This window comes from Marmota monax, unplaced genomic scaffold (assembly GCF_021218885.2).
Source record: "Marmota monax isolate L192 unplaced genomic scaffold, Marmota_monax_Labrador192_F-V1.1 WCK01_AAM20220418_F8-fsc00193, whole genome shotgun sequence".
Classification (NCBI taxonomy): domain Eukaryota; kingdom Metazoa; phylum Chordata; class Mammalia; order Rodentia; family Sciuridae; genus Marmota; species Marmota monax.
Genome location: NW_026695203.1, coordinates 1,771,783 through 1,796,894, shown reverse-complemented (window position 1 = coordinate 1,796,894; position 25,112 = coordinate 1,771,783). Strand labels below are relative to the sequence as shown.

General features: G+C 44.7%; 1 protein-coding gene across 1 annotated transcript in view; it reads right to left on the bottom strand.

The window, feature by feature from the left end:
• Cntnap2 (contactin associated protein 2) overlaps positions 1–25,112 on the bottom strand; it is a 1,911,322-nt gene that overhangs the window by 406,654 nt on the left and 1,479,556 nt on the right. The window contains exon 14 of the mRNA XM_058574358.1: positions 11,956–12,112. Coding sequence (XP_058430341.1) covers positions 11,956–12,112 — 157 coding nt within the window. The remainder of the gene's footprint in view (positions 1–11,955; positions 12,113–25,112) is intronic.

Sequence of the window (25,112 nt, the reverse complement as noted above, 5' to 3'; positions counted from 1 at the left end):
ATCACGAGGTGCTCAACACCAGGCTCGACAGAGAATGATGTGGAATTAGAATCAGACGTGCTGGAACACCCAGAACAGTCCTCCCTAATTCATTAGTTATGAAAATAAGAAAATGGATTAAGCCCTCATTATTCGATTGTTTCTGTGCCTGTCTATTAAAATCAAAAGAGGCAGGAGCAGCTGCAGGTGTGTGAAATTATAACCCCAAAGGGATCCCGACTACCTGTCCCTAAATCTGCCTTTTAGCAGGAGCCCTGAGCGTTGAAACCTCCCACCTGGCCTGCGTTTCCGGGGTCCACGGGAGGGTCTAGCATGGTGCTGAGGTGACAGCAGGGACTTGTGGGGCTGGATGAAGGGATGCCTCTGGGGACATTCAGAACTTTCAAAGTCTCTGCTGACAGCTCTGCACCATCTACCTGAAGGAGATCTGGCCACAGGTAAGAAGCTCCCAGTCCTTGCTGGGCAGGGGTGGGGGGCAGGGGGGCACCAGGAAGGCCTGCAGGCCTCTGCACCGGTGGAAGGTCCTGCGAAGGCAGGCCAGAGACCCGCAGTGGACGTGGCCTGGGTTACAAAGGACTTCTGTGGACAGAGTTTTCTTCCAGGCTGTTCTACCAGCCCGTCTCCCTCTATACCCACATGAGGAAGAAAAGTGTCACGGAGTCTTTCCAATGACGTTACCACAGCAGAGAGGAAACCGTGGGTGTCCTGCAGCTGTCACAGCAGATCACCACAAACCAAGTGGCCTGAATCCGCACAAGGGTCGACTCACAGTTCTGTGGGTTAACATTCCCACAGGGGCCTTACTGACCTAAAAGGAAGGAGAGTCAGGCCCACGTTCCTTTCTGCAGCCTCCGAGGGACAGGCCGGTCCTCATGTCCCTGGCCTCAGTAGGACACCTGCCTTCCTCAGTGAGATCCCTCACTCCATCTCCAAAGCCAGCAACAGGGCACCTCTCTGGCCTTCCGCCATCTCCCTCCTCCACCACGGCCAGGAAAGGGACACCAAGGGAAGCACTCAGGGCACTGGGGGGTTGCCTTGGGAGTGCTGGGCCGTCTCTCTGCCTCGAGGCCTGGACCTCGAGGTCCATGGAATGCATGGGCAAGGGCTCCTGCCAGGTGAGGTCACGGCCAAGGGTTCTGAGAATTAGGACGTGAACATCTGGGGATCACTGCTCTGCCTACGTTCCACCCTGTGGTCGAGGCAGGCCTTCCCCGTGCTGAAGAGGACGGAGACACTTCCCCACACCCTGTGCTGCTCCTCCTGTGGATCACCTCACACGTTTTACCTTCAGACAAGGCTCTAAATCAGCCAAAGGTGACCACAGCCTTCTAAAAGATAACAAAATCATCATACATCACATGTAGTAATACAGGATACACGTGTAATACATACGAATACACACACACACACATACATGCACATGTGCATGTGTGTAAACTATATGACTTTAGATATATATCAGTACACAGGTGTCATTAGCACTTCTGAAACCATCTTGGTCAAATCACATAGCTAGATAATATAAAATAACTTTCTGATTTTTGCAGTGCATGGTTAAAATTTACATACAAAGTGTAACATGGAGGTAGGTGTGTGTGTGTGTGTGTGTGTGTGTGTGAAAGAGAGTTTGTAACTCATGGCAAAAAGCAAGTTTATAAATACTAAAAGAAATAAATAAAAAAGAATAAAAATCTGAATTGTGAAAGTGCTACAAATTTAAACCAAATGCCCCAAATTGTTGAGTAGCTGCTGAGTGGCGGGCACTGAGTATTCACAAACACCCCGAGGCCTTGTGCTTGGTTGGTCTCTCGAAGCTGCTCCTGTGAGAGAGAGGACGGCTTTCTAGGCAGTGAATGTGGGTAAGACTGTTCGCCCCAGGAAGAGGCCTCTGGTGCGTGGGTTTCCTGGTGGAGCTCTGACGCAGGGTCCTGGGAGCAAAGGACCTTTAGAAGGCAAGGTGAGAGGGCCGCTCCAGGTGCAGGCAGAAGGGCCACGATGAGGAAGGGGGCTGTCTTCAGGTTGGCAGAGTGAGGAGAGAAGGAGAGGGGCACAGGAGGTGCAGGGGGACGCCCTTCTGACAGAGCAGAGCAGTTTGGACTTTCCAGGAATGTTTTATTGAGATGCAAGTTGAGGGTAGGTAAAATCTTCACAGTGACTGAGGAGTAACTGAAGGAGGGCAGACTTTGTCCTGGAGGTAACAGGGAGCCATGGGAGGTGTGTGAGCAGGGGACTAGCAGGGCCAGTCAATATTTGGGACAGAGACTGTTGGCTGTCTCCTGAGGCTCACTTTCCCCTTCTTTTGTAACAGAAAACTTTATTCTCAGTGAAGCCCAGTCACACCCAGTTGAAGGCCACAGAGCCTGCCACCTTTGCTGCTAGTTGTGGTCATCTGATTAAAGTCAATGCTATGTAAATGGAAGTGATCCTAAAAGTCATTTTCTAAGAGGGAAAAAGGGGACATGTCCTGTGTATGGTCTGTATGTGAGGTGTCCCCCCAAAGCTCACATGTGAACATTGCAAGAAGGTTTAGAGATGACAGAATTGGGTTGAGAGAGCCTTAACCCAATCAGTGAATTAGTTCCCTGATGGTATTAACTGGGTGGTGACTGGAGGAGGTGGGTCGGGGGGCATGGCTTTGGGGTTTGAATGCTGATTCTGGTGCGTAGAGTCTTTTTCTGCTCCCTGATCATCACATGAGCCACTTCCTTCCACCACACTCTTCCGCCATGATGTTCTGTCACCTCAAGACTGGAGGAATGGAGCCAGGAAAGGACCGAGACCTCTGAAACCATGAGCCCCTAAATAAACTTTTTTCCCCCTAAAGTTGTTTTTGTCAGGTCTTTTAGTCATCGCAGTGAAAAAGCTGACTCAAATCATCCTGTTTTCTTCTCAATCTTCTATTTGGAACATGAATGTGATGGCTGGAGCCCTAGAAGCCATGTTGGATTCTGAAGATGACGTGAAATCTGAGGAACATGAGAACAGAGAGCTCAAGGGGAACAGGTTTCTTTTATATAAATGGGAAAATAAATCCACATTGTGTAAGTACTCTTACCTACTTATAGGCCTCTGAATCTGCCCCTAAATCAGCGGTTTTTAGCTCTGTCTACACATAACAAACCTCAGAAACCTGGTGATTCCCACGTGAAGCCAGTAGCCACGGGGCAGAGAGTTGTGTTATGGGGACATTTCAAGGCTGGGAGTTATTTTGGAAGGTCACTGCAACGCCACCACTCAGATTTAGAATGGAAAGAAAGGCAGTGGTCACAGGCGGTCAGGTGTTTGGGGAAGGCCAGGGGAAGGCAGAGTCCGTGGAGGGAGAGAGGTGGGAAACGGCTTGTATGTAAGGTGATGGTTTATGCTTAGGAAATCTCAGGACCAGGCACAGGGTCCTGCAGAGGGAGAGGGTGGAAGGCATGAAGAGGGGCTTCAGGAGGAAGGAGCTTCCGTTTCCAGTGGACACCCAGGAAACGGGAAGGGCTGCCTCCTCCTGCCCACCGACCACAGGCTTCCAAAGCCTCCACCTTTTCTTTAACTCAAGGACGTGCCTTTCATTACCATCCTTCTGCATGGTGGATTTTTGGGGGGAGAATGCAATTGTTTTCCAGAAAATCTAACAGCTCTCCCTATTTGTAAAGCCTGTGACGGAGGAGAATACCCACAGGGAACTCAGGGCTTCCCCCAGACGGCTCCCGGGACCTTCTGTCTTCCTCAGAGGACTGACTAGCCTGTTCTGTTCAAGTCCTTCACCATCCTGTGCGCAGGCTGCCTCTATTGGGAGCTGGCAGCCCTCTCTGAACCTCGGACAGGCTCCCACCTGATGAACCTCTGTCCCTGCTGTCATCACCATTGTTTGGGGGCAGTGGTCAAACCGTATTGACACTTTGCTGACACCCTTTCCCGGGCCCAATTACCTTTCTGTCGTGATACGATCCACGAGGTGTCAGGAGGGTTCCGTGCCACGCCAAGCAGGTTGGCGCCCAGACGTCCCTCAGACACAGACAATAAATCATTTTCATGCTGCTTCTGGAAATGAGGAGAGACGCGCCCCATCCGCATCCCAACAGCTCTTTCCGCTCAGCACAGGCCACCCAGGGGGCTGCGAGGCCTGAGCCACGGGCCCCGCCCTGCCCTGGCAGGGTCCCCAGTTCACACTCCAAGTTGAATTCCTGAGGAAAGAGACCCAGAGCTCTTGCCTGAGACCCTGAACCTTAACAGCAGATTGAAAAGTAGGTGCCTTTCCGAAGAAGCTGAGCTCTTTGGACTTTCCAGGAATATTCTGTTGAGATGCAGCTTTAGGGTGGATGAAATCTCCATAAGAGGAAGCATAATCAGTAAAACAGGGGCCATGCACCCCTCCTGAGAACACCCCAGCCCCGCTGGGGACGGAACACAGGCTTTGGGGCTAAATGGGGTCAAGATGAAGAGTCTCCTTCCCCTCCTCTTCCTCCTGACTAAACGTAACAAAGCTGGCCCTCATCCCACCCAAAGGGATCTCCACGGATTCACCTGATGGGAAGCTTATGTTGAACGGTCCATTTTAACACTTTATACACACGCACGTGCGCAGATGCACACTTAACTCTCACCTCCGGCCTGGCCCATCTAGCGCCGATAACTCACACCCGTAACTGCTGACCATTTATTCGACCACTGAGCCACATCCCCAGCCCTATTTCGTGTTTTATTTAGAGATAGAGTCTCATCAAGTTGCTTAGTGCTTCACTGTTGCTTAGGCTGGCTTCGAGATCCTCCTGCCTCAGCCTCCGGAGCAGCTGGGGTTATGGGTGTGCAACACCATGCCTGGCTCATGCGGGCTACACTTCAACTTGCTGTTTGCATCTTCATCTTTATCATCTTTCTATGCAAGTTGTTTGTTCCTACTTTCTTCCTTTAACCATCTTGTAACATTATAATAATCTGAAACTCTAGGAAGGGACATTTGTGTCCTTCATGGGTTGGTCCTTTGGACTGATACAAAAAAATGAAAAACAAAGTCTTGGCAAAGTTGTCTGTTCAAGAGGGCATGTACCACAGGGTGAGGGAGCCCTTCAAAGGGGACAGTGTTAATGTTTTGATGGTGACTTCCAACTGCCCTCAAGCAGGTGGCTTCAGTCCTGCATTCCTAACAAGACCATATCAAGCTGGGTGCTTGCAGCTCCAATGACAATGATGGGCAGAGAGCCGTGCTTTTCTGGCTGTGGGCAAATGTGTGCCACCATGCTTGACAACATGGTATTCATGCACTTCTTGATAAAACAGTCACTCTACTTTATAATGAGGAAACTGAGGCAGAGGGGTCTGCCCCACTGGCTGAGTATTGGAGCAGGGACAGAAGCACAGATTGCTCTTGGCTGCCAGCCCCAGAGTGACCTCTCCCTCCTACCAAGGTTTTTTTTTTTTCTTTTTGGTACCAGGGATTGAACCCAGGGGTGCTTCACCATGGGCCATATCCCCAGCCCTGCTTATTTCTTTAATTTGGAGACAGGGTCTTGCTAAGTTGCTGAGGCTGGCCTTAAACTTGCAATCCTCCTGCCTCATTCTCCTGAGTTTCTAGGATTCCATGTGGAAACCACGGCTCCTAGATAGCACTTTTCTTTTCCAAATGATTTTAGAGAATGTCTTCAACTTTTTAAAAGTATAAAACTAAAGCTGTACAAACTGTTTTTGTTTATTTGTTTGCTTGGGGGACTGGGTGGGGTGGAGGTGGTGACTGATTTCTTCTGCTGTCATTCGGTGGACTCTCCAGCCCCTGACTAAGCACTCTTGTGGGCTGGCATTTGAGGACCTCAGGTGATATTTTTCCATTTAATCCTGTATTTAGCAGGACCTTGCCCTTGTGACATTCGTGGTCGTCCCCCACTCCCCCAGCTGTGGCCAGCAGAACAAGAACCTCACAGGGTGCCGGGGGTGGCAATGAGGCCAGAGAGGCAGAGTGGGGTGTTGACTAGCGCAGGAGGTAGAGACAAAGACTCTGGCTCTCTCTCTCTCTCTCTCTCTCTCTCTCTCTCTCTCTCTCTCTGTGTGTGTGTGTGTAGCTTCCTGGAAAGAGTGACAACTACAGTAGATGTTTGAGCACTTATCAGTGCAATATGAAAGTGCCTTCTTGCTTATGAGAATCCTCTCTTTTGAGCTCTCTGTGGGTGTCTCGTAACTATTTCAACTTGGTGGTCCTGGAAGCAGTCTTGAGGAGCTTTTACAATCTGCTACAGGTCAACAGCTAGCAAGCCACTCAACTAGGACTCAAAACCGGGTTACATTTGGAAAATAATTTGAGCTGGGTGTGGTGGCACATGTCTGTAACTCCAGCGACTCAGGAGGCTGAGGCAGGACGATCCCAGGTTTGAGGCCAGCCACACCAACTTAGTGAGGCCCTAAGCAACTTGGCAAACCCTTCCTAAAATTGGAATTAAAAAGGGCTGGGGATGGGGCTCAGGGATTAAGATGGGAAGTAATTCAAGCCTATTTATCTTGAAGAATACTTTTAGTGTAAAATTAACAAGAGCTTTGTAAAAACGAATTCAGGAGCACAGTGGACATTTGTAAAAGTGGAAACTACATAAAGTGACAGAGCCATGTTCATGGCAGCCGTCTTCACAAAGTGGAAATTACCCAGTGTTAACAGGCCGGAGGGGGAACCAACAGGTTGGTCTGTTTCTATGAGGGAATATCATTCCATCTTAAAGCAGGAAGGACATTCTGACACAGGACACTAAGTAGGTGACCCTTAAGGACATTATGCGGAGGGAAACTAGCCAGGCACAAGAAGACAGTCCTGAAAGATTCCATTCCTAGCAGGTCCTTGTGGTCCAGGGGCTGGGGGAAGGGCACAGGGAACTGGTGACTGACCGGCCGAGAGGTGTGGTCTTGCCAGGTGAGAGGGGCTCTGAGGATGAACGGCGGCTGCGGATGCCCAACAAAATGAATGCACTCAGATCACTGAATCGTGCAATTAAGAGGGCTAACATAGTAAATTTGATGTTATTTCTGTTTAATCACATAAAAAGTGGAAAAATTCTGCTCTGTAGAGGGCACATGATAAGAATGCATGCAGAGCTTATGTCTTGTTTTGTCATGTCTAAGCATGATTCTGGAGTTCAAATCTCTGCTCCACTACTTATTTGCTGTTTGCTGGGGGAAGGGATGAACCTCTCTGGAGCTTAATTTTTTCATCTGTAAATTAGGGATAAAATAGTACTTTCATCTAGAATTGACATGAAGCTTAAATGATATGATACAATTAGGCACACGGAACTTGCCTGGCATATAATTAACACTCCATGAAGGCCCAATGGTGTTATCTGGTCAACATGGTGATACCGCATACCTAAATACTTCACTTTGAGTAAAAGGTACTCTGAAAACTTCACGGAAAAATGTTTCTAAGCTATTAGATGGAATCATGTAAAATGGAAAAATGTAGATGGAAAAATGTAAAATGGTTACTTTTTAAAATATTCAAGATACTTGGGAACGAGTCGTCAGTGGCTTTGAAACATTCAAGGAATTCTTTGGGAAACTCCTCTCTAAGGGAGGCTAAGGGGTCATTGCTGGCCTAGGAGGAAAAGTCCCATAGCCAAGGGGGTTCCCTGCAGGGTCAGCGGAGTGGAGCCTGGGGGTGCGCACTTGCCTGGCCCTCTTCAAAGGACGTGGGACTGCTGACTAATTGTGGCACAAAGTCCGAGCTTGAGGCTTCCCCCCTCACTGATTCCCCACCGTGTCCTTGCTCATCTTGGCCAGGACACAGCGAGCTGGAAATTCTGCAAGGAGAGCAGCACGATGAGAGAAGTGGGTCCCCCCCCCTGATAATCTCATTTTGGAATTGCTAATTTCAGATGTGATGATGGAGCTCACTGAGCCAGGCCGCGAGAGACCAGGCATTACTCAGAGGTGGGCACTTAGCGGAGACGAGGCCCCCTTAATTAGGATTCTGGCACCGTAGGTGGGAATGTTGACTATTGCTGTGAATAGTAAATCATAAATGCTAAATTACATCCAATCTCAGAAATAACTGTGCAAAACTTCTCACAGCATAGATAATCAGGCAATTATTGAGATGGTTACAGCACACACAGGCCACGGCAACTTTGTTGTGAGCTCCCTCATCCTCTGAGGTACAATCTCATTTATCCCAGCTCCAGTTTTATGTATTTTACTCTGGTAAATAAGAATGAATGTTCAGTCTAAGTTTTAGACTTTTTAAAATATGGAACACATAACGTGGTCCACAGTTTAAGCCTTAAACTTATAAGTTAAAACATTAAATGAATGTACCACTTGTTCAAAAGACAAAGATGATGGAGGAATCTTACTTGACTATGATCTCAGCCAGGGGCTGGGCCTACGTGTGTTTTTAATTTTCTCTTTGCTGGTTTCCAATGTAATTTTTGGAAAATAAAAATTTTCTGAGCCCCCGTTTGTGCCTGTATAATTTAGAGAATTTGCAATGATTTTAGCAGGGCTCTGCCCAACACTCAATTAATAATAAAAATAACAGGACCTCTTGTGATTTTAAGCATGCATTTGTGGCATCCCTGTAGCAAGAACTTCACGCAACTTGGGTCACGTTGTCGACCTCTATTTTGCTAATCAAACGCGTAGAGGTCAAACATCCTATGTCAGGGGGCACAGAGGGGAAATGGTACCATGTACCTTGCACCCATTTTGGTCTCAGTCCATGCTGATCACATGATTGTTGGTGACTGAGGGAAGACGTTGGAAGAAGTAAAGAACTTGCTTACTGGGCACCGTCTGAAGGCACAGATTCCACAGAACCATGACGGCACCCTTCAGTCACAAACGTGGTTTTGCAGGTGGATTTTGCCTGGTCACTGGGCTTGGCGCTTCCTCTCCCTGACTCCCGCCAGCAGGGGTCACTGCAGAGCGCTCTAGGCTGCTGATGGACTGGTGGACTCTCTGTCCACCCCGTCTCTCCCCTAGTTGAGGAGGCTGTGGAAAGTCAGCCTCCAGAAGGGGCCCTGGCTTCCTCCCTGTCCTCGAAGGGGACAGAACTCCCAGATCCCAGGAGGCCTACTTCCCACTGACAAGGCCTCCTTGTGGGATGGGGAGGGAGGCCAGCGGGGCTTGGGTGGGTTCCACAGAATGCTGAGCTCTCCAGCTCTTTCTGAGGGATGGTGGGGCTGGGGTCTCGCATCACACTTCCCTGGGTAAGTACCAGTCTCTGAGTTTCTCCAATACCCTATACCACAGCCTGCCAGGAGGAGGAGTGGAATTCCACCAGAGGCCTGCTGATGGGAAGGGACCCACTTCCCGCAGTTGGATGTCACGTTAAGATTCATTTGAAGTCATCAAGAATTGCACCAAGAACTGCATAATTAGGAAGGCAAGTGACTGCGCGCCATGCTGTATGATTTACAGAATTCTTCCCTTTCTAGATTCTGTTTAATTCCCACAAACTGAGATTTAGTCTTATTGTGCAGACAACAAATCTAAGTTTGAGAGAGGTTAGAATCCTCTCCTCCTGGTGGAGAATCCCCACGTGACGGCTCCCATCCTCAAGCTCAGTTCTCTCCACAGACACTGAGCACTTACAGGATGTCTCTAGAAGCAACTCCATTCATCTCAAGTATTTAAAGCAGCTGTAGGGGACCCTTTGCCGGGGCTGTTGTATTCAAAGACCAGTATGACATCTCCAAAAATTTTCTCTCTTGTGCTGAATAGAGAGGAACATTTTAATAGCTACTTATTATAATCGTGTTCATTACACTATTCAATTTGCCTAAAATGCAGGGCCTGTGTTAAAAGATGTGAGACAAACTTTACAGAAGCAAAGGGGTGAGGCTGTCTCAGCTGCTCCTCAGCCAGGAGGGAACGAGATCCCAGAGGTGACAGAGTCCCTGAGCAACTGTGAAGCGCTGCAGCCGCAACCCAAGCTTGGCAGGCAGGACGTGTGTCAGGCTGGCGCAGGACATCTGTCCCCAACAAGGTTTTGGCTCTGTGATCTGGATTCTGTTTCATGTTTCAGAGGCAAGTTCCTTTCTCTGAAGTCTACATTCTTTCCCTGCCCTTCCGCTAATGGTGCCTTCCAGATTTAGACACCCGCGTCAGGTTGGCGCCCCACACTTAAGATCTCCAGAGTGGACCAGATTAGCTATCTTCTCACACCATGATTCCTCAATCTGCCACTGGACATGCCTCCACTCCATCTCTAGGTGTCTCATTGTAGGCCTACCTGGACTCTCTGTCCACTCCGTCTCTAGGTATCTCATGATCCACAAGGCCCATCTTTGTATCCCTGCATTGAGATGGTGCCTGATAAAGACAGCTTTTGCTAGGGTGCATGCACTAGACGTTGCTGTTCTTGGAACACCTCTGTGGTCCTCCGTGGCAGGAACTCAACAGTAGCAGGCACTCGCCTGGATGAGGAACCCCCTGGGGCAGCGTTGCCACTTCTCCTAGTTAAGGAGGCTACCTCTGCATCAGGCTCCTGCAGGGCCAGGAAACCAAAGTGGAACAGGCAGAGTCTCTGTGATCTCTCCAATCCAGAGCTGCCTGTCAGGCTTGTTTAATGACGTGTAACAGGTGAAAAATGACAAGAAGAACATGAGTCAGGGCAGGGATTCCTATTCATGACATTCACTGTTTTATCCCCAGAGCCTGGAAAAATTCCTGGCACACACGTGTTCAATCAATATTTTGTAAATACATGACTGATTGGGAGAATGACCGACTGAATGCATAATAGACTAACCCAGAGCCACTGCCCTCTCCTTCCCCGACTTCCAGTCTCTGTGTCGTGCGACAGTGTGTACGTATGCAGATGGATCTTTCAAACAAATACAATCAAAAATTGAGTATCATGATCCTCTCTTTATAAAAAAAAAACAATTTAAGTATGAGGATGGCTATTTACAAATATTTTACACACAGACCCACAGACCCTAAGCTACTGTAATAAAGAGCTTTTGTAATTTGTTTCAATGTAAAAAAAAAAAAAATGCACAGGTCTTGGGAAGTAAACAGATGTCCTACCTGAAAACCAGCAGCTTTACATTCTCAGGATTAGTTTCTAAGCAACTGGTGGAAAGAACTGGTCTTGTAAGTTGCCCTTGAACTTGGGGTAAGTCCACAGGTGTGGTTGGAGGTAAGAGGAGGTTCAGAGCTTTGCTCTGTGCCAGGTGCCCAGCAGGACCACAGCAGGGTTCAAGCCCCCTATGCTTGCAGAAAGTAGCACCGGGGATGTGCCCTGGTTTGCAGTTTGGCACCTAAACATCTGGGCGCTCTCGCTCTCGCCCTCGCCCTCTCTCTCTCTCTCTCTCTCTCTCTCTCTCTCTCTCTCCAGAGAATGACAGCTGATTTTATCCTTACCCATGATTGACACAGCCCAGCCATTCCCTGTGAAGCAGGACACAGCCAGCAGAGGGGTGAAGGCAACCCCAAACAGACCTCTCTGGGATGGATTTGTATCAGGGTCGTAAAGAATTCGAGGTGGGAAGGGAAAAGCGCTGGGCAAGCACTTGTTGGAGACGGCAGCAAGGAACGTGTCCCCCCTCCCTTTTTTTTGTTTTTTTTTCCCCATCCCTCTTTGTTGTTTGTATTTTTCGTTTTCTTGGTCCAGTCCCCTAAAGCACACTCGGGGAGTTGATGGTTTCCAGCTTCCACGTGTAGGCACCTGGGCTTCCCGCCCCCGCCTGCCCCTGTTCTGTCCCACAGCCCATTTTATAATGCGAGTCACCACCAACAACATGGCTCTGAATAAAAGATGAACACATCAATTATGAGTCAGCCTGTTTCTAATGCGTACCCTTGTCACGCTGACCTCTTTCTGCTTTTATGTTTTTCAGTACCATCCTGACATTTGCCAACTGCAGCAGTTCCAAACCTTTCCACCCTATGATCCTATTATTTTAGCACTTTTCCGACTCTCCCCCTGTCTAATTAGTTTGACCTGCGGCTGTGGCGCGGGCAGGTACGGGCTCCCGGGATGGCACTCACCACTGTTTGTAGTCTGCGTCACAATTGCAGTAGTACTTGGGGTCCGTGCAGTTGCGCTCGATGCCACAGGCACACTTCTGAATCCCAGGCTCCGAGCCCCCCCAGTAGTAGTGCTTCTCGTTGGCTTTGCCAACCCACCACGTGTAGGGACTCCCATCTGCAAAAGAGGGAAGGCACGTTGAGAAACAGGTCTGCTCAGACGGGCGAAGTACTGCCTCCTCCAGGTGCTCAACCCTCTTAAAAGTACATTCAGTAAAAAAGAATTCGAGGGAACGGTAAGCTCAAGCTTTGCCACTGGTACGTGGACGTCTTTCCCCAAAGAAACGTGTTGGTCCTAACTTCTACAACAGGAGTGGGATTCCTAAGTTGTTAGCTCAGCTGAGACCAGTCCACGGTGGAGGGACCTGGGCCAGGAGTCGGTTCAGTGACACACAGCTGACTTCATGGCTGCTCTGACTTTTCTGTGAGTAGATAGTCCTGGGGGTGGGGGACTATTAGAGCCAATGTGGACTTCCACTTTTTCTAAGTCTGGCCTCTTACTTTTCTTTTCTCTCTCTTTCTCTCTCTCTCTCTCGCTCTCGCTCTCTCTTTCTCTTTTTCGATACTGGGGATTGAACCCAGGGATGCTTAATCAATGAGCCACATCCCTAGCCAACCCCTTTAAAAATATATTTTATTTAGAGACAGGGTCTCCCTGAGTTGCTTAGGTCCTTGCTAAGTTGCTGAGGCTGGTCTTGAACTCACCATCCTCCTGCCTTGGCCTCCCAAGCTGCTGGGATTATAGGCATGTGCCACTGAGCCTGGCTGGCCTCTTAATTTTCTGAATAAAGAAACTCACATCTAGAAAGTTCAAGCAGTTCTTTTAACCTCCCAGCCAATTATCTCCAAATCTAGAATTCTGACCCAAAGTAGGTACATGGGGGTGACACACTGTACAACTCTCTCTATACAATCTGACCTTTGTATTCACAGGTTTCTACCCTTGGAATCAACAATCTGTGATTCTAATATATATTTTTTAAATTAAAAAAATTTAGAAAATTGTCTGTACTAAACATGCCTAGACTTTATTCTTGTCATCATTCCTGAAACAATATAGTATAACAAATTATTTACGTAGTAATGTACTGTACTAGATCTTAGACATGATCTACAGATAACTTAAAATACACAAGAGGATGCCCATGCATAGGTTATACACAAATATTGCCCTATTTTAATTGAGCATCTGCAGATTTGGCATCTGCAGGAGTTCTGGAACCAACCCCTAATTACTTTCCTTTATTATTTAGCCGAGTAGTCACTCATTTGTTCATTCATTCATCCAAATCTCAAACATCTATTGGGTTTCCTTTATGTGCCAAATAAAAGTAACCCAGCCAAACAGTGGAGGAGGAAGATGCAGATTGGGAATACAGTTTAATAAGCATTCTGAACATGGAAGAGGGAAGGAAGAGAGGTCATAAAAGAAGCTGTCTCAGAGGAGGCAGACCACACACTGTGTCCTGAAGGCAGATGGGCATTACCCAGATAAGCAAGGACCTAGGATAGGTGAGGGGTCTGTGCAAAGGGGGCAGGGAGTTAAGATGTGGGGGAAAGTTCTCTGTGCAGAACATGTGCAGGAGCACGTGCATTGGGGTGGAAGAGGCTGAGGGAGGGTAGCGGCCACAGTAAGGGCCAGCCAGGAGGGCCGGCCTGCAACAACAGCAACGACTCTGTCCAGGGAGGCACTGGTCTATTCCAGCTTTTCAATGCCCATTTCTCCTCCATTTTAAAGAGTTTGAACTTTGTACTGAAAACAATGGAAAGCCATAAAGGAGGTGCAGCTGAGAATCATCACGGTCAAGTTTGGGTTTCAAAAGATTGACAATAAGGGAAAAGATGGATTTCTGTGGGATGGAGGAAGGGAGGCCAGATATGATGCCCCCTTGTTAACACAGAAGAGAAATAATAAATAGTCGTGGAAAAGGAGAGAAAGAACTAGACAGCAAGAGATTTGGGTGGTGCACCTGGGCTGGGAGATTGGGGTTGGACAGTGCGGGAGCAGAAGGTATTGTGGATTAGTCCACAGCTTCTGGCCTGAGTGACTAAGGGCGGGGAATAGGGAAGGAGGTCAGGAGTTTAGGGAATGTTGGAAAAAGATGATGAACTTGATGCATACAACAGTTGACTGTTCGTGTCTGTATCTCAGGAGCATTTTCTGAGCGGAAAATTCTGTTTCAGAAACCATCAGGGCAAACCAGAAAATATTGGGAGTGGCAGAGATACAGCTGGAATCTTTCAGATCACAAAGCTTTCAAAAAGCCGCAGAAGGAGATGACCCCAGTCCAGGAAGAAGGCAGTGAATGGAGGGAAAACGAAGGAAGGATTTTCAAAAGAGTGGAGTGGCCAGCATTGCCAGATTTCATAGCAAAATCCACTAAGAGGAGGATATACAAGTTTTCTTCTATGTGACAGCAAGGAGGCCAGGGAGACTTTATTGAGAGGGGTTGCCAGTGAAATGGGGGAAGGAAAGCCCAGAGAGAGCCAGCTGAGAAAGGAACAGAAGGGGGACAAGGAGGCCCGACAACAGAGGGCTGTTTCAATTTTATTTTACTGTGGTAAGAGTACTTAGCATGGATTCTCCCCTCTTCCCAACTTTCTAAGTGCACAGTTCAGTATTGTTACAGGTGTGGCCTGGTCCAACAACTCTAGAGCCCACCCACCCTGGGGAACTGAAGCCCCTGTGCCCTTTGGTTAATAATGGCTCATTCCCCTCTCTTCCCAGCTCCTGGGACTTAGTGTCACCATCTGACTATTTTAGATACCTGCTATAAGTGGAATCCTGCAATTCATGTGTATGCATTTTGCTTTCTCTTCCTATCTCTACTGCTATCTTATTATTTCTCTTCCAAAATAGTGTTATTTTCTACAAGGAAGGAAATTCTGCCATACATAACAACATGGCTGAACCCAGAGGCCATATGCAGAGATCAGATCACCCTCAGAGGAAGCTGGGAAAGAATGGACTCCAGTGGAGGTAGTGCCAGCCGGGGAGGCTAAGAGGCAAGTCCACTGAAATCTCCAGGCCTCTGGGTTGGAATTCCATCATGTTAACTCACCTTCCTCCCTAGATGCTAAGTGCACACTTGTGTCTGTGTGTGCTCAGAAGAAAGATGTGGAGAGTCCTGCACTCATGAATTCTTACTTGAACTATCACAACATCTAAATAACACAATAGAGTAAGGGTGGATCATAATGGAGCTACGTAAAAGCTGACATGGTACCTTCTCTGGTATCCCAGCAGCTTTCAAGAGCAATTTTGTTAAAATGTGGGCAATTTAAAGTCACTGAAAATGGATGGGGAATATCATGCTCCGTGTGATGGGATGGTGGAAGTTCTCATCCTGGAAATGCATTGTCCATGTATTCTCCTGGTGGAGAGAAATTGCTAGATTTCACTTAATTGGAAAAACTGACTCTTTTTCCTTGGAATGAGCCTTTCTAGAATTTCAGAAGACATACTGGACTTGATCTGATAAACAGTAAAGAGGGAGATTTCCGTATTCTATTCCAGAGATAAATAAGCCAGCTCTCTGAGATAAGGTCTACTTTGAAGCCATGTCTGCTGCCCATCTGGGCCTTTCCCAGCACCTGGGGGGGCTTGTGTTTGCTTCCCACATTTATTATTTTGTTTCTCCTTTCTCTGTCAGGGTAAAGGGCAAAACACCCAATGTTTTATGCTTCCCAGTATTGAAAACATGACTAATAATACACTTTTGATTCCAGAGTTTCAAAAATTAAGGCTTGAAAAATACCACTTATGGCAACTGTCTAGTGTGAGCCATCCCCAGAGATGTCTGGGTGATTTGGCCCCAGAACTACTCCAGGTTCATGTGGGATCCACCTCTGGCCTTGTTACAGGAAAGAACAAGGTGAAAGTCCAGGCTGATCTGGCAGAAGGCTCATCAGGCCTACCAGACCTCAACTTGACCCCATGACACAGAAACACCACCAGGTTGGTTATCAGATCTATTTATGTATTTATTTATTGCCTACCAGGGATTGAACCCAGGGGTACTTATCCACTGAGCCACATCCCCATCCCTTTTTTATTTTCATTTTTTTAATCTTAGGACAGGGTCTCACTAAGTTGTTTAGGGTCTTACTAAGTTGCTGGCTTTGAACTTGTGAACCTCCTGCCTCAAGCTTCTGAGTTGCTGGGATTACAGGTGTGTACCACCACACCTGGCTTATTGCATCTTTTCAGGTTGACCTAACTCTAAATGCTTTATTCCAAAGGAAAGTTTGGTTAATATCATTGTTTTTTGGAAACTGTAACACACTTAGGAGAAGGAAAGAAATAGACCAGACACAGGTAAAACTGGAGTTAATGGAAGAGTTATGTATCTCAGTGTCTCAGTTTCCTTTCACTGAGTGATTGGAGGCACCTAAAACATGTTTCTTTTCTTGTCACTTCTTATTCTAGTCTTTTAAAGTCTTTCAATTGTTATTGCTTTAAACTGCTTTTCTCCAAAGCCAATTAACAGGTAAATAATAATTTGTAAAGCAACAAACAGCACTTCATTAGCACAGCTCTGGAGTAAAGAGGTTCTTCGCTCCAAGTAAATTGAACTGTTCTCCTCTTCCTGAATATAAAATATACACCAAATTAAAAATTAATTTTAGTTATAGTGATTTAACCAAATTAGCCGGTGTTAAACACAAAGGGTAGAATTGGCATTTGCCCCTGTGCTACTGAAACAGTTTGCTATTGGCAAAACATATCTCCATTATAGTCAGTGACAGTGATTTGCATGAACTAAAGAAGCTCACATGGATCTACATTCTTGGTAAAAATCAGAACAATGTCAGTCAAAGGGGCAAGACAATAATCAGCATCACTTTTAGGATGAGACCATGGCAAATGCAGATGAGAGACAGCTAGTTCCCAACAGCACTTCAGGAAGCACCCAGCCCTGGAGAGAAAGCCTCACTGTGAAGTTGTCTGGGCAGCTTGTGCCCAGCAGGAGCCCCAGCACAGGGCCCAGGGTCTGCTAAGTTGCACTGCAGACCCTCAGTTCACTGTAGGCATGGGCTCTTGTTAGACACCAGGGGGAAGATCTGCGATGACATTTCCTCTGTCGATGGTGACGAGGTGACACGCCAGTGACTGGATAAGAGTGGCCTGGTTTCTCAACTCCTTCTCCCACCCCCTGTATTTCTCTCACATAGTACTTTAGTCCTCATGTAACTAATGCTCCCAGTTAGACTGATGCAGAATTTTTGTTCTTCTCATGAAAACCAGTCAGGTGCAGCACAAAGCCCACAACTTTCTTATCTGCCGTGAATGGAAGAATGCCAATACGAAATATTCCAGGGGAAAAGCAAATTGTACCATTGGTTATTAGCACTGGATTCTTCAGTTAAATCACTATAACGAAAAATAATTATGAATTTTATTAATTAGCATTATTTATTAATATTTTATATTCAGGAGGAAAATGGTTCAATTTGCTTTGAGCAAACAATTGCCTTTCTCCAGGGCTGTGCTAACGAAGTGCTACTTGTTACTCTACAAATCATTATTTACCTGTAAAAGGAATAATGCAATAAATGCAATAATGCAAATAACTGCAATAACTGCTTATTGCCATTAAAGCAATAAAGATGGAAAGACTATAAAAGACAAGAATAAGAAGTGATGAGAAAAGAACTAATTATTTGTCCAAGAGTTCAAGAACTTCTTTAACTTCAATATGAAGATTTTAGTTAACAATATAAAGTAGTTGTAATCAAGTATGATGAAATGAGATAATGATGAACCACATTCTCATAGCTAGAAGCTAAAGGATCAAAATGGGGCATATTGAATTAAAATAGCCCAATATGGGCTGAGTTAAATGTAATCACTACACTGTTAGACTCACTTCAGATCAAGCTTTATTAAGGTGAAGCGTTTATTAGGGTTTGGATGATTAAACTAGGAAAGGGAAAAGGAAAAGAGGATACATGTTCTCGAAGACCTAAAGAAACCAATGGATCTCTCTTATTTTTGCCAATTACTGTTCCAGAAGCATGGGACAAAGGCAGGGAGACCTCTTGAAAATATGGTTCAGATGTGGGCTTTTCAGAATGTGTTCTTTGGAATTTCCAGGCCACACAAAGTAACTGAATAGGCTGCTTAAGTAACTGTTATCCTAGTCACTCTAACATGAGACCCTGGACGGTCACTGCCACACTTAATGACTTCCATTACCTACTTCTACAAGATATTAAAGACAATACCGCAAGGGTTTATAGTCTCCAAAATGAAAACTTAGAAGCAATTTTTTAGCTTGATGAAACCTAGCTTTATTATATCTCCTATTACTGTTTAACTGCAAACTCTGTCAGAGAATCACAGGGTATTTTTTTTAGCAGAGCAAACATAAGTACGACTGGCAGCAGAGACACACTGGTGCCTGGACGCTCAGTGCCCCTGTGGACAGCTCCTTTGCAGATCATCCCAGGTGATTCTGCTCTTGGGGAACATTCTAGATGCTCAAAGTCCACTAAGGTATAGGAACCCCCCCCCTCTTAATTTTATTGTATAATTTTGAAGTTTACAACCTGGTGTTAAGGCATTTATACATAGAGCTTGTGGAACAGTTGTTACAGATGGAGCATCGATGATCTCACACAGGGTCCCCCTAAGTGGCTCTGGACAATTGCCCACTTCCTCTGCCTCCATTGTTACCCCTGCCCTGCTGCATTGCTCTTCTTCCAGGTCATCGGTGTGTCTCAGCTGCCCTTTTGATGGGATCACAACAATTCCTATCAAGGTGTGATGACAATATGCTTACTAAGCAAAGACGACCTTAATGATAGTTCTGGATCGGATGTGCAGAATATCGAGACACCTGTGAAAACCTTCCTAATACAAATGATCTAGAGAAGAAGGCAGGCAGAGAGCTCCAGCCTGGCCGGAACAGAGGGAAAACTCAAAGTGCTGCAGCTTCTCCGTTTTCTCCCGTTAACCTGATGTTTGCGGTTGGGATGATACAGCAGGCAGGAATTCCCTGCTCCTTCAGAGTGGGCAGTGCACAGTCAGGGATCCAGGGACGTAAAGCCAAAGGGGACAGCCTCCTCTGGCCCCAGGTATAGGAAGAGGGGATAAGCCAGTAGTCCTGGAGCTCTCTGACTTTAAAATAGAGACAGCCTCTCCCCTTTAACTGGTAGAATGGAGTTAGTACAATTGTGTCTAAGAACTGGACCATGGAGCCCAGGCTCAGATTCCCATAGCAGCATGAGGGCTGGGAGGTGAAGCCACAAAAGACAACTTCTGTATTTTTTTTTTAACTTAAGATGAAATAGGAGTAATAGAAGATTTACAATGTACCTAAGATGCCTATAAACAACATAGACCCCCTGATCTATTGACCAAAAAGTCATTGGAATAAGAATCTCAAAAGGAAACCTTGAGCAGTGGCACATACCTGAAATCCCAGCAGCTTGGGAGGCTGAGGCCAGAGGATTGTGAGTTCAAAGCCAAGCTCTGCAACAGCAAGGCACTAAGCAACTGAGTGAGACCCTGTCTCTAAATACAACACAAAAGAAGGCTGGAGATGTGGCTCAGTGGTTGAGTGCCTCTGAGTTAAATCCCCGGTACCCCCATACCCGCTTTAAAAAAGGAAAACTTGAGAACTGATCCTATCATCAGACAGGGCTGTCACATGTTGACCTGGGGAGAGGACAGTGATGGATTTAGCTCACTGCACACTTGGGAGCATATGTAGAGAAACTGACTCCCTTTCTTTGGGTCAGTGCCTGGATCCCATTGAGCTACCTACCGAGGACCCTGTTTACTAGGTAGGACATGAAGAGGTGACAGTGAGGCTTAGTACAGAAATATCTCCATTTAATTATCAGCTTTCTTCTGAATAATATAATCATGTAACTCTTTTCTTTTTGCAATTTCATAACCGTGATCCTGAGTCCAAATGCCTGTTTTTTTTAATATTTAAATTAAGGATTTTAGAAAGAAAATTAAAAATCATACATCTTGGCATTCTTAGACGCAAAAGACAGTTCTCTCAAACTACCTATAATTTTTGAGAAATCAACTCATTAAGTTCATTTCCCAGTCATCTAATTCTATGTTGTCCTATGTTCATATAAAACCAAATAAAAAATGAATCCCCAAAAGTCCTGCAGAATTTGTGCTGCAGATAATGATGTGAGGATGGGAAAAACTCATAATTTTGAATTTCTAATGTAAACAACCAATTTCATAGTTAAGGTGAACGTTTTATCTTTCTGTGATTGAATGTCTTGAAACTCATCTGATTAGGGATGAATAGAAATGAATGCAGTTGATTAGCTTCGGGTTGTATCTTTCAGAATTACACTGGATTCTCCTATATCCTATTGATTTGAGTATGGGCTAAATTTAGAAATGTAGAAGTAAAGTTCAGATTAAAAAGGACCTGAATCAAAATGTTAATAATTAAAAATTAATTTCACTGCATAATATTTAAATTTATTTTATTGAATTGAACTTAATAGATTTCAATCAAGGACTAATTCCACTGAGCAAAATTTGATTCAGTTGAATCAAATCAGTTTGAATCCAATTCAAATGAATTAGATTTTATTAATTTGAAATGGAATTGGAGTGACAGATTTGATGAGTTTGTAGCTCTGAGCAGTATTAAAGAGTAGAATAGGCCGACACACTCCAGGTGCCCTTGACTTTAATCCCTGCTGAGGTCACTGGCACTGCTGCTCCCTGGGAACCATGGTTGGTTTCTTTGTACCACGGTCCCTGGGAGCAAAAGTGACCAATTATAATACCATAGTGATGGGATGGAACTGCAAGGGGTTGTTTCTTTGATTATTTTTGTTTCTCTAAATTCTTTTACAGACAGCTTGCTTCTTCCTTTCCAATATCTTTCCACTCAGACTTTCTTTCCTGTCCAAACGCAGTGACTTGTATCCACTGTGCATTGCTAAACTCATTTGTCCATGAGGGTCTTTATGCGCTTCTGAATCTCAAGGAAAGTTCTTTTAATGTTGAGTTATAAGTAGTGATGTTGCTGCCGTTTAAAAATAGTTCATCTTCATGTTTAAGGCAGTTCACTTCCATCTATCATCTGCTGAGACTTTTGAAAATATGAATTGATAGTGAATTTTGTTCAAGGGTTGGTCTGCTCTTATTGAAGTTATAATTTTCTCTTTTTTTTTGGTACCAGGGATTGAACTCAGAGGCACTCAACCACTGAGCCACATCCCCAGCCCTATTTTGTATTTTATTTAGAGACAGGGTCTCACCCAGTTGTTTAGTGCCTCACTGTTGCTGAGGCTGGCTTTGAACTTGTGATGGATCCACCTATCTCAGCCTCCCAAGCACTGGGATTACAGGCATATGCCACTGCACCCAGCAAAATTATATATTTTTTTCCTTTTAGCATTTCTAGATTTTTCTAATGATAGTGTAATTTAAAAACTCACTATGTTGTGATAAATCTTCACACACACACACACACACACACACACAAGTATATTGTTAGATTTGTTTTGCTATTTGTTTGGGATTGTTGCCACCGTGTTCATGAGTAGCACTGACCTATGATTTTTCTTTTGTTGGACTCATCATTATTTATGGTATCAAATTAACATGGCCTCAAAGAATGGATGGGGGACTGAATAAGCTTTCAATTATTTGGTAAACTGTCTGAGGCTTACATAATTTAATCTTTGTTTTAAGATCATTCTTATATCCATTTATGTATGTTTATATTCTTAACTATTTGTTGTATCCATTTATACATTGTTTTTAAATGAACTTGTCAACTGCATCTTAATATTTAAATATACTGGTCAACAGCTGCACTTGTGCTGTTGTTTTTATTTCTACTCTTCTTTATCTCTTTTGTCTGACTAATCTAGTTCCAAGTTTATTAATTTTATCAGACTCTTCAAAGAATCAATTTTGCAATCTTACCAAATGTTTGATCTCTAGTTCATTTTTCCTACCTTCATATTTATTTCATTTTTCTACTTTGAATGTACTCTAGGATCCTCAATATCTTTTTAAATTTTTAACTTTTAACTGATGAGTAAAAATTTTCTCTTGTGCAATATGACATTTTGAAATATGTATAATATGGAATGAATAAATTGAGCAAGCTAATGTACTCTTGGTGATTTTTAAAACACAGCATTGTTATTAACAACCTTCACTGTGTTGAAAACCCCATCTCTTGAACTTATTCCTCTTATCTAACTGAAATTTTGTATCATTTGACCAACATCTTCTCTATCCCAACCACCCAGTCTCTCGTAACCACCATTCAACTCTTCTTTAAAATTGCACATATAAGAGAGACGGTGTGGCATTTGTCTTGCTATGCCTGTTTATTTCACTGAATATAACGTCCTCCAGGTTTGCCCATGTTGCTGAAATGACAGAATTTCCTTCTTGCTAAAGGCTGAATAGTGTTCACTTGTATATATATATATGACCTTTGTTCATTCATTCATTGACGGGCACTTGGTCTGCTTCCATGTCTTGGTTATTGTGAATAGTGCTACTGTAAATACTTTATTGTCTAAAAATGACTTTATTTAAAGATATTATTTTTATGGGTGGAATATATAAAATTGATTTTTTTCTCAAAAAATTTTAAAAACATAATTCTAATGCTGTTATATTTCTATTATCAAGACCTTTATGGTCAGTTTAATTTCCACTCTTCTATAGGTTATTTTCTGTCTAGCAGGGGAGTTTCTTTCTTGTTTTGATCCACTGTGATCTATTAATCTGCGTCTCCATCTTAATTTGCATGTTTTCTTTTGTCATGGTTTGTTCTTAACCATGTGCCCTAAATTTATGAAGTCTCACCTCCTTATCAAAGGTCCAGTTGGAGACAGGTTGTATACCTCTGATCTAATCTCCTTGCTCTGAATCGCCTCTCCATATTTTCCACTCTTTTTCTCACTGGCTGGTTTTTGAGATATTCTTTCATATTTCTTCTCCCTTTCAGTATCTTCACTTTGGCTAGGTAGAAACTGCTATTTAACTTTTCCATTAAACTTTCAGTTTTATCTATGACTTTTTATTTCTACAACTTTTATTTGCTTCTTTTTCAAATGCCACTGTATTTGATAACGTCTTCCTTAATCATATCTTCAATTTCCTTTTTTTTTCCCTAAGAAAACATTCTGATCCAATAATTTTAATATCTGGGGTTTTTGCAGGATTACAAACGCTATTAGCTATTTCTGTTGATTCACAAACATGGTATCTGGCTTCCCCACACATTTCATGATTAGTTTTTCCCTGAGGTCATATTCCTTGGAAATATATCTATGAGAATTCTTTGAGGTGCAAATGAAGGTATGTCCCTCTCAGATATTTTGCTTTTGCTTTTATCAGATACCTGTAGATATTGCTAACCTGGGACCTCTTTAAAATATATTTTCAGCTTAAATTGTTTTCAACCATCCAAGTTAGTATGAAATTATGCTGTAAACATACATCAGATCTGGCTTTTTAATGAAACTTCAAGGGATAATTTCTTTTTCTCTTTACCTTGAGCACAAGTTCAGATGGTCAAAATTCCTATGCTGTCTTCTTGGGTATAGTGGGTTTTGACTTTTCAATTTATTTCATTTTGTTTCTCACTAAAAGTCTAGCCTCTTGGATTCTATTTTTCATAAAAGGAGATTGGATATAGTTCATCGTGTAGCACAAACCCTTCTCCATGGGTTAGGAGCACGGGAGCGGCAGGTTGCAGGGGCCAGCAGCAGCATCTGGTTTGGCACTCATTCAGGACCTAGCTTCACGGTTTCCCTTCACTTGACTTCTCTAAAGAGCTCTCTCTCTCTCTCTCTCTCTCTCTCTCTCTCTCTCTCTCTCTCTCTTGCTTTCAGGCTCTCTCTCTCTTTTTCATTTAAAAGTATTTAAAAATATTTTTGTTCATTTTTAAAGTTAAAAAAGTATTTATGGGGGAGGGTTTTCATGATATCACTTTGCCCTTGTTCCTATAGAAGCCTGTTGCTGTGTGTTTTAAAGCAGCCAGAGGCACGGAGAGTGGGATGCTTTAGGAGAGGCCATGGGGAAAAGACCGGAAAGAGACTACAAAGGAGGTGATGGAGACCTGGAGTGACATGTCCATGGCAGGTTCTGTGCTACAGCAGAGGTAAAAGGTACTCTCAAAGGACATCATTGGGATTTGGTGACCAGCTAGGTCAGCTAGTTGTGCCCCCTTGGTTTTCAGGTTAGACACAGGAACATTTTGAAAGAATTTTCAGATTCAGAGGAGAGTGTTGGTTTAGGGGAAAGATATTCAGTTTAGTTTTATAGAAGGTGAATTTGAGGTGATAATGGGTCCTGGGGTGAGTGGCTGGTTCTACCTCCTCGGGTACGATCTGGAAGCATTTGTAAGGTGCAACTGGTATTTAGTGTCCAGGGTCAGGGATGCTGACCTGCAGTGTTTGCAACAGGCTGGAACAGCAAATAACTATCCCATCTGCTATGCCAATAGCACCTGGGCAGAGGAGCCCTCTGACACAGAGGTGTGGAAATGGGCCTTAAGAAAGGCCGCTGCCAGGTGGAGGAAGAGGAAGAGTCATCTGATTCCCTGACATTGCTCTTCATCATTCCCAGGGCATTCTGTGTCCCTGCCTCCCGTGTTGAGCTGCCCTTGGGGCAGAGCGTCATGGCCGTGCCCCTGCACTGTTCTGCACGGGTTTACCTGCTGTCTCCCTACAGCTAGGCACTGGGCCAACCCTCTGCACAGTCCTAGGCAGAGAGCAGGGAAGCAAGGGCTGAATGTTCCAGAAAGGGGGAGAGGAAAGCTTGACAAGCACCACTTGATCTGAGGATCAGGGGATCTGTTTGAAATAAAATTTCAAGAGGTCAGGGAGATGAGGATGTTAGGAAAGAAATGTGAATGCTCAAGACAGAAAAGCCCCCCTGGTGTAAGAACCAAGTGATGTGCAGGAAGGAAGTGTGGGTTCTGCAAGACGGTGGGGCTCGAAACATGTTTGTAATCAAAAGTAAAAGGAATTAATGACTATGAAAAGATCAAGGCTGCGATGATTGGGCCAATATTGGTCAATAACTACATCTCTTACGGTACCAATTGCAACTACCAACTCCTAGGACTCCTGATCTTTCTAACTCGCTGAAA